The sequence below is a fragment of the Microtus ochrogaster genome, linkage group LG1 (genome assembly GCF_000317375.1).
Source record: "Microtus ochrogaster isolate Prairie Vole_2 linkage group LG1, MicOch1.0, whole genome shotgun sequence".
Taxonomy (NCBI): Eukaryota; Metazoa; Chordata; class Mammalia; order Rodentia; family Cricetidae; genus Microtus; species Microtus ochrogaster.
The window spans coordinates 32,079,198-32,089,773 of NC_022027.1; the positions used below are offsets into that span (position 1 = coordinate 32,079,198).

Sequence of the window (10,576 nt, forward strand, 5' to 3'; positions counted from 1 at the left end):
TACTAGTTAACAGTGTGTTAGCTTAGTTATAGTCACCTTATATATAAATACTAGTTAACAGTGTTTTAGCTTAGTTATAGTCACCTTACACATTAGTACTAGATTTAGGTCCTATTTTTGCTATTCATGGGAAAAATGAAACATTGACATTTGTTTTATGATGTGTATGTTTACGATCCTTATTTTTATCAATGTTTTAACACTTGGACAAAAAAAAATAATTATACCACCCTGGCTATTTGTCAGCAAGAACACAGGGGTAATAAATTTTACTTGATTGGATTGTCAGTTCCTCCCTAAAGACCAAACACCCAACAGTTCCATTTCTTAAATCAGAAAAACATTTTCTCAATGAGAATGACATGGAAGGTCACCCAAGTTTTCCTCAATGTCCAGGGCTCGAGCTAGAAGGGGCCAGAACACAGAGAGGGAAAAAGATTGCACAACGCGATTATGCAGGTTAACCAACCATGTGATGGTTCGGATATGCAATGTCTCCCAAAGGCCTTGCGCTTAGTCATCAGCCTGTGGTCCCATTGAGAGGTAGTGGAATCTTTTCAAGGCAAAGCTAGTAGAAGGACATTATGTCCCTGCATGCATTCAACTTGAAGAGAATGGGGACACTAAGCTCTTCCTCCTCCACTCTGGTCACTGTAGAGTGAGAGCCTTTGGCCAACTGAACACCTTCACCACAACCACTTCCCCACAGGCAGAAAGCGATGTGGTTTATCAAGTTGACCAAAGACTGAAACCTCTAACTCATTGAGCCAAATACTCCATTTAAGTCATGTTTTCTCCAACATACTGTCATTGTGACAGAAAGCCGATGTGAGGGCCTCACCCTGAAGAAGGGTAGCTTACAAAAGACCAGCGCTGCAGTTAGCAGAAGGGACTGCCCCCAGTGGCAAAGCCAGCATGCACTTTGTGTTACAGACGCCCACCTTGAATCTCTTCATTCTTCTCTCATGGAGTTGAGGAACGAGCTGCAGCAACGGATGCACGACAGAGGACTGAGGACATGAACACACACAATGAGCACCAGGCTCTTCAGCATTGGGTAGTACAACGCTTTCTTGTCTGTCTGTCTGTCTGTCTGTCTGTCTGTCTGCCTGCCTGCCTGCTTTTTACCCACTACTCTTGCCCCAGATCAGAGGACCAAAAAAGGGAGATTAAAGATATTACCCGACAGCCTGTTGTAAGCCACTTAAAGAACTGCAGTAAATAAACCGAGGAGTGGGATAGAATTTTCTAGTCCATAAGCCAAGAGGTGGGGCAGGTTGCTAGCCCTACACTAAGCTCTTTGTCGTTACGTGAAGAAGCATTTTGCTGAGGGCCTCAGATCAGCTACAGCGCCAACAGGTGCATCCCCGGATGCCTCTCTAGGGGGGGCAGAAAGCCATCTGCCATCTTCTACTCTTACTCAAAATAATTTGGTCCAAATGAAGGCAACCTGCCAGTATCAGTTTTCCCTTACAAACATTGCTATGTGGGTGCGTCTAGCACACACACCTGGAAATCTCCTTCATAAGCTAACTATTTAACATGGAACAAGAACAAGAACAAGAGGGGACAGAAAGATGACAACGTGCTACTGGTAACGGAAAAGGTGACAAAGACGCACTTTCTAAAAATGAAGAGATGTATGGAAGAAAACGAAAGCGCAGCTGAGACACACAGCCACCTGATACAGCTGCACTTTCTTAAGGTCTGGGGTGAACTGAGCTTCCTCGCTAACAGTAAATTCATTTAACAAATGGATGACTTTCGATCCTAGATGATGATTATCTGCTTATGAATGCAACCTGTGTTTGCTATGTAGCTAATCTTAATTAAAACCCTCATCTGTTCACATGTAAGGTTATTCTGTGCGGTGCAAACTTCAAATAGAATTCAAGTTCACATTTACTTTTCCAGCACATGTTTAAGACACATTGTCCTTCTCATCCCCTAAACCGTGCACGGTAGTGGATCCCAAGCTTGCGAAGACTACTACAGACAAATAACTTCTATGTTTATTTATTTTTCTGGTGCAGAAGATAAAGCTCAGGGCCTTGTTTATAGCATGCAAGGACTCTACCTACCATCTACAGCCCTAGCCAGTTTGTATTTTTAAAGTCCATGCAAAACTGAAACTAAAATGAAATAACAAAAGCAAACAACCCCAAAACGACCACCGAAACCACAGAAGTCTGATGTGACTTAAGCCTGGGTTACTCATTTCTGGATACTCAGAGAATACATTCTCACAATGAACATCTACCTAATGGTAATGAGCAAGAACCGATGATATTTCCAGTTGGCCACCGATCCTTGTCTTTTGAAATAATTCTTTTTAAAAGTGTCTTTGGATGACACTACATTTCTCTTCCATTAATATCACCCCAAACAATTCATTTTACTTATTTGTTTGCTCTTAGACTTCTTTTTTTTTTTTTTTTTGGTCATTGAATACAAATTGATAAAGGAGGGGTTTCTCTCGTAAATGTTTTTTACTTACCACCATATATCTGGCATTTAGAGTTGTGTCCGACACAGAATTGTGAATGGGTGAATATAGGTACACACAGTTATTGACATGAAAAGTAAATATTGATTTCTATTCATTCACTCACATAGAAGCTTAGTTCTTTTCCCTTTATGCCACTGAAGAAGCAGACACTGAGCTACATCTTCAGACCCATACATAACTTTTTGAGTAAAACATATGAGTTGCAGTCTCATGCTATGCTAGATAATTTTTTAAAATTAGTTTTCTCTTGAACACATGCTAGTGACTACTTACCACAATATTTGAGTTTCCCGACTTCTCTGTCTTTGAATAATGAAATAAGAACTGTTAAAACAGAAAAGAGAGTTGCGTATCAAAGAGCTGCAGCTTCCTCTGTTCTTCTATAGGGTATATGTATTCAGGAAAATCACCTTACCCTCTTAGCATTATCTTTCTCATTTTGTTCCTAGTGAAGAGATATATATCATTATAACATACATTATAAAACTTTATGTTACATACTTGGGAATTATGGAATGATGTGAAATTTCAAAAATATGATGTTGTATTTCAAACATAGGACTCAAGTTCATTAAGCATCTTTTGCTCCAAAAATAAATGAAAAATTGATTAAATATTACTTATAAAAATATAGTGATCTTTTCTATAAAATTACTTATAGGAATAAAAACTCAAAGCATGCTCATGTTTAACAGTGATGGGATGGGAAATTATAATGCAACCACATAATAGAGTGTCCAGAGCAAACGAATAAGCAGACAACATCAGAGTATTTTTAATTGTCATGCTAAATAAAACTATGAGCTATTTTTCTATCATAAGCTTCCCCGTAGTCACTTGTCTCTAAAATGTCTGTGTTTTAAGACTCATATCACTTTTTTTGTTTCATTTATTCTTAGCACCAAAGAAAGACGATGGACAGATGTTACTGTCATTACTTTGATCTTAATTAGAAAAAAATATGTTTTATTACACTTTTGGAGGGGAACGCCACCACTAGAAAGAAGAGATTAATTTGCCACTGAATCTGAAATTTCAGAAAACACCGATGCCTTCAAACTATCAGTTTCTTTCCTTGAGTCATTGTTTGTGGAAGGTTTGGTGGCTGGAGTTTAGGGTAGGTTTGAGAGGCTAATGAAGGTCATTCGGAACCCAAGGCTTTTGCCTTTAATGGGGGGGGATGAGATTTGTTCAACCTGAAGCACAGGCTAACTGAGGGTTAATGGTGTGATTATCTCTTAGGTTTCCATCTGTCTTCACCTAGGCCAACGCGCTCTCCCGGAAAAATCAGATAATTCAAAGCAGAAACCAGGACACTGAAGCCATCAGAATTTTCAAACTGACATTGATAATTCTGTTGTCTGGTTTGGTTTTCCTTGTGTCTGCTTGTTTGTTTGTTTGTTTGTTTGTTTTTCCCGATGGTGGGGTGAAAGCTGAGGTTTCATGCATGCCAGCCAAATGCTCTCTCCAGCTCTGTTTTTCCATTCTTAATGTCCTACGCTATAACAATATTCAGCAGCTTAAATTCATTCTTGTCTCCCAGTTGTACGAGTGGGTGAGACAAGACTGTATGATCATTAATTTGTTCCATCAGACCACATTTTATGCTTGAAGGAGACCTGTGATTTCCTAATTAGTTGATTATGAACTTTACCAATATGAAAATATGAGGTATCAGAGAAACTGAAGCATTTGTTTCTCATCCCAAGTCAGTGAGTCTTCTAGCTCCTGTTGACAGGCTTCCTAGATTGGGCGTATTTTCTTCAAGGAGGAGGAATTTCAAGATGTTAGTTTGGTTGGCTGTTTGGCTATAGGACTACAGTCTTACCTGAGGCTTCTGGCGGATCTCCGTCATCACACGGCAAAACTCCCTCAGTGCAGCGGATGCCTAAGGCAAACAAGAAGACACATGGGCTGGGCTTCTCTTAGCACCTGCACACAGGGTGAAGCTTAAGATGTTGGAAGCGCAAGTGTATTCTATCTGCACTGCAAAGAGGTCCTTACTGTGGTCCACTGAAACTCTGTAGGGGTCAATGGATTTCTTTCAAAATAATCTTTTGGCTGCTAAAACATCCTTGGGCCAGGGCGATGGCTCAGCGGGTAAGAGAGTTTGCTGGGACTACAAGAGGACTTGAGTTCAAATCCCAAGCACCTTCACTAAACTCTCCAGCATTGGGCACGGAGACAGGTAGATCCTGAGAGTGTGCTGACCCATCAGTCTAGATACAGGGACAAACTCAGGCTCTATAAGGTCCTCATCTCAGCAAACACGGTGGAGAGGGATGGTGGAAGATGCATGGTGTCTTCTTATGGCCTCTGCTTGGGTGGACATGGGTATGCATTCCCATGTACACACGCACGCGCACGCACGGGCACACACACACACACACGTATGCACTCGTACTTGAGCACACGTACAAGAAGCAAACAAAGAAAACCCTCTTTCTTTCCTTGCAGCAGCCATGCAACGATTGAGGCTTTCGCTGTGGTCCTGTTCCATAGCTCTCAACACTCGCTGAGAGATCATGGAACCCTATGACTAAGATAACCTGGGTCGTGCCAGCAAGGGATTAATCCTCCCTCCCGGCTTGTGGTGGAGTGCGTGTGCATGCCAAAGCTGTGAGCCTCACACAGCATTACTCATTCCTGGCTAATTTGAAAATCCTGCCATTGCTCTCAAACAATAGGAACCGAAGGACGAGAAGTCGTGCGTGGTGCCCCTAATCTGGGTGCCTCCCTTTCCAGGTTGCTGACTGCACGTCCCAGGATCAGGTTTGTCAAAGCATCAGAGCGCAGAATTAGGACAGGAATCCTGTGGTTGGTAGCCAGCTGGGTGTGGTAAGGAGTGGCACAAATGGACAAGCAGGGGCAAACCCTGCCGTGCACAGGACCTAGCAGAGTCGCCCCGTGAGCCACGGGGTCCTTATAGGCTCCTTTCTGGAGTAACATAAAGCTGGGGCAGCATGACCGTGGTTCAAGTGAAGAGCCTGGAACTAGACAACACTGCGGATCCCATTTCTACCCCACACCGTGTTACTGCAGGCTGGTTACTTAATCTCTTTACACCTCAGTTTCTACAGCCAGAAATCTGGGGTGACGTCAGTGCAGGAAGTTCCTGGAAGGATTAAAAGCAGGAAACACTCCGGTTTAATTTACGGTGGCAGGTACTCTCAGTTTAGAAAAAGATGGCTCCATGTTGTCAGTATTTTCACCCAGTGGACCTGGCGTGGCTGTCTGTGCTCAGAAACACAGTTGGAGCCACTGTGCTGAAGGTCTGTTTTTATCTTCCTCCTGCTGTCTGTTTGCTTTCCAGGTAAATCGTTGGGATATATATTAACACAACATGGACCATATGTATACATGGTGTTTCAATGCGTTAGAAAATACTCTCCTGCACAAAATTTGCATTCCGTTCTGAAAACGTATGGACAGGGGACACAGGACAGCAATTGGCACTTTTTGTATAGAGGAAATGAGGTCCCTACTGATTGTCACTTGCCCAGTACCTTAGGAAGTTGTAGTTGGACTGGGACCCAGGCCTTCTACTTAGTGATACACCTTGGTGGCCTCTGCAATGCCTGCTGATTCTATAGTTTGGAGTTAACTATTTTTCAGTTGTTTTACGGTGCTGGGGTGTCACATAAATGCCTGCTGGGTCGGTGCTCTACCACTGAGGCCCAGTCCCCAGCTATCGGGCGTGGAATGACAGGAGTCCACAGTGTGGCCTGCCCTTCCTTACCTGTTCCTTTCAGGCCACTCCACTGGTAACAAACGCTCTAAAGTTATTTTTTCAAATAGCCCATGTGGAAATGCAGTAAAATCCAAAGTAACAAAAGGGAAATACTTAGCTATGTCCCATGTTAAAGAGGCATTTCAATCAAAGAAGACCGTATATACATGTGTAGGTTGTAGTCGCTCCTTAAGAAACCATGGCTAGGCTGGATGAGACTTGGCAATAACACTGATGTTTGACTGGAAACATTTAAAAATAGATGCATTTGCTCTAGCTCCTCTCTGTAAGAAGCCTTTGTTCTCAACAATTCTTAAATGACTTTCATACATGGGATAGGTGATATTTTATCTTGTGTTTATGGGTCTTAAATTTTTACTTGGAAAAACATCTTGACTCACTATTCAGATTAGTCACATAGTTAATGACAGTTAATGTGAAATTCATATTTAAAGTATTGAAATGTATTATAGACGTTATAGATGTAAATGACAGCACACCTGCCAGGCTCTTGTTAATGGGAGGCCTTCCCATTAAGGGGAGGACAGGAGAGGAGTGGATGTGAGGGGGGGGAGGCAGAGGAGAGAAGGGAGAGGAAATGTCAGTCAGGATGTAAAATAAATGAAAAAGAAAAATGAGTTCATTTTAAAAAGGTGCCCAGAAATGAAGTTCAATAAAGAGTTAACTTGTGGAGCTGGGGCAATGGCCCGGTGCTTAAAGAGACCGCTGCATAAGTGTGGGGGCAGAGTTTGGATCTTATGCAAAGGCAGGGTGGGTGTGTTAGCCCCATTTCAGCCTCAGAAGGTGGAGCTGGGATCCCTAGAGCTGGCTAGCAAGACCGGCCATATAGGCAAGGTTTGGGTTTGATGGACAGACCCTACTCCAGTGAATAAGGTGGGAGGGGAACGGAAGATTATTCCTGACATTAATCTGGAACCTTCACATGTACAGTGTACAGTGTACATTCTCACATAGAGTGTGTCCACATACATGCACACATATATACAATATATATATGCATGCACTACACACATACACATGCAGATATGTGAGATACACACACACACACACACACACACAGATACACACATACACACACATATACACCATAAATAGAAAAGGATTTTTTAAGTTCGTTTATGTTGATGAAGTTTAAACAAGTGATTAAAAATGTACCCAGTGGGCATTGTGGGGATGAAACTAATGCTGTTCCTGAATTATAAGTTCAGCACAAAGGCTTACATGCTAATATCCATCACATGTCACTCACCTGACAGTGCTTCTTGTGGTTTGAATACGTCTCCCAGAGACTCACACGTATGAACACTGGGTCCCCAGTTTGTGGCACTTGGGGGAATCTGTGGAGCCTTTGGGAGGTGGAGTTTTGGTTGGAGGAAGTAAATCACAGAAGATGGGCCTTGAGGTTTTATAGCCTGGCACCACTTCCTGTCACTGCCTGCTTCCTGTGTACTGATGCAATGCGGCCAGTCAGCCTGCAGCTCCTGCTGCCATGTTTCCCCTGCCCTAACGGACTGTATTTCCCCAGCCACGATCCATATAAACCTTTTAGCCCTTCGCTGTTTGTTGGGATGCTTTTTCACAGCAGAGAGAAAGTAACTAAGGCAAAAATTGGAGCTGAAAGTAAGAATTTGAAATATTGTTCCCTGCCCTCTGTCCAACCCCCCGCAAATGCCTCTAACTTCTGGCAGGGAAATCTCTGCAGCTAGGAAACAGCATTACACAAGGCTGCATCTGCACTCCTGCCATATGGAGAAGCATATAAATGGTCACTTAGCCTGGGCCAGAGGATGTGGATGAGGTGCACATGTTTCTGTCAAAGACCCTGGAGGCACTGAATCTGAAAACAGAGTCAGTAAGGTGAAGTCTGGGTCCCTGCACTCAGACCTGCAGGCCGAAGCAGCAGCAGCAGCCAGTAAAATCTGGATAGAGATAACACACTTGTCTCCCCGTGGAGGAGGTAGACTAGCACTCCCCTCACCCTCCTCCTATGAGAAAAGAAGTAAGCTACCTCCCGGGTAGCTGGAAGTGGGAAAGTGGGCATGCGCAGTTCAGCCTTTGGTCTTCTGCGCCAACACAGTGGTCAGCTGTCCTTGTGCAGTATCTGCCTCAGCTCTGGTGGGAGACACAGGGACACTGGCTAAGCCCTCCCAGAAAGCTCGATTCTGGTCCTAGATTTATAACAATAGCCAAACTAGCATTTTAATAACTGTTCCAATGGGTTTCAAACTCACTCGGGAGCAAGATTTCAGCTCTCTGGATAGAGCAGTGGGTATAGCATTTTTTTTAAAAACACAATTTGATTTTGAAATTAGCATTTTGATAGTCCTCTATTTCCATAATAAATTTATTTTACTTAAAAATAAAAGGTTACCCTTTTCAAACAGAAGCCCATGGTCCTGATATTACCTGAAGGTAATGCACTAATATTGACTGTGACAAGTCTCAGTGAGGCTGAGGGAGAAATGGAGGTTTTTAAGCAGCAGCAAATGCCTGCATTATTACGCAACACGGCCAGATGAAATTACCTCAGCTTGGGAGTCAATAGACAGAAAGGATGAACAAGCTTCATGCACCTGCAGGAAACAAAGACCTCAGTTATTTTTGTGGAAGGAGACGGCTCGTTCGTTTCCCGACTGCTCAGACCCAAATAATCACACAGAAACTATATTAATCACAATACTATTTGGCCAATAGCTTAGCCGTATTCCTTGCTAGCACTTACATCTTGAATTAACCCATTTGTATTAATCTATGTATTGCCGCGAGGCTGTGACCTATCAGGAAGGTTCCATCTGGTGTCTGCCAGTAGTTACATGGCATCCCCTGATTCCGCTTACTCTCTTTTTCCTGCCTGGCTTTAGTCTGCTAAGCCATTGGCTGATACAGCTTTATTCATCAACCAATAAAAGCAATACATATACAGAAGGACATCCCACATCAAGTTATACCCTAGAAATAGAAGAGACCAAAACATAAAGAAGACTTCATGGAGTTATCACATATACAGACAGCAATCAAAGAGCCATGGCAGCCTGAATGTTCAGAGAAGAGGCAACTCTATAGCCTTATAAGAAAGTCCTGGGTGCTGAGTGTGGTAGTATATGCCCATGATCCCATCTCTGCGGCAGGGGATTGCTATAAGTTAGATGCCATCTTGGACTACACAGTAGATTGAAGGCTGGGGTGCATAGTAAAACCCTGTAGAAAGGAAAGAAAGAGAAGGAAAGAAGATGGAAGGGGGGGATGTGAAAGAACAAAGGGAGAGAAAGGAAGTCCTAGAATTGGGAGCTGTCCAAGATTCTTCCCCAGACATTGGGATATATGTCCCCAGTAACAGCTGATGGAGACCATCAGAGTGTTTGATGCAAAGTGAAGAGTCCTGAAATCATTCAGCCTGAGCAACCTGACAACATGACCAAAAAAAAAAAAAAAAAAGACCTCAAAATGGAGTGTGCTGTTGGTTACTGTACAGATCTGCATTCGATATGACTCTGATGTCATTTCACTTAGCCTGATAATTGAATGACACACAGCATATAGGGAAACTCTTAGGACAACAGAAGCCACAGGTCTCCATCTCCCAAGGAATGCTTACGCGACTGTGGCTGGCAGCTGCTGTTCTCAGCCTTTATCTATCCTAAGGAGAAAACAGTAGCGGTCTTACACTGTAGCGCACAAGCTGCCTCAGCTGGCGCGGGCCTATGAGCCCAGCACTTGGGAGGCTGAGGCAGGAGGATCAAACGTTCTAGACCAGCTTAGACTATCTAGAGAGACTTTTATAAACAAGAAGAATAAAATAAAGCAGCGATTTATAGGAATCATAAAAAGCTATGCTGGCAAGTTAAGCCCGAAGCTGTGTTTATGGCATGGATGTCTTTGGTGGCCTTTCAAAACAGGGCCAGAAAAACTAATAGCACCGATGCTCGGGGTGTCTGGAGTGGTTTCAGTTAAATCTTCTTTATGGCACGACATCACAGAGCCCCTTCCTCTGACAGAATTCTTTATTGGTCTACTTAATTGAAATTGTATTCTTACACCAGACTAATAGGGGTAGTCATGCTCCTCAACTTAACTTCTTAAGCTCTCTGTTGCTTTCAAGTTGACAGCCTCTTGAAATATAAGATTTTTGAGCTTAGGGAATAGAAAGAGCACAAGCCAGTGCAGAAAAGCATGATCTCACATCTGCCACAGCTCACAGAACACATCACCTGGCAAACCACAGGTATGTGAGGAATATTTAGAAATTGTGTCATGTACCTGCTCCCACTTACACACACACACACACACACACACACACACACACACACACACACACA

The 10,576-nt window shown here is 43.0% G+C and overlaps 1 protein-coding gene across 1 annotated transcript in view; it reads right to left on the reverse strand.

Moving 5' to 3' along the window:
- Nmu (neuromedin U) overlaps window positions 1-10,576 on the reverse strand; it is a 27,395-nt gene that overhangs the window by 7,150 nt on the left and 9,669 nt on the right. Inside the window, exons 3-7 of the mRNA XM_013350775.2 lie at window positions 8,786-8,833; window positions 4,338-4,397; window positions 2,925-2,954; window positions 2,783-2,833; window positions 942-1,010 (exon numbers count right to left, since the gene is read on the reverse strand). Coding sequence (XP_013206229.1) covers window positions 942-1,010; window positions 2,783-2,833; window positions 2,925-2,954; window positions 4,338-4,397; window positions 8,786-8,833 — 258 coding nt within the window. The remainder of the gene's footprint in view (window positions 1-941; window positions 1,011-2,782; window positions 2,834-2,924; window positions 2,955-4,337; window positions 4,398-8,785; window positions 8,834-10,576) is intronic.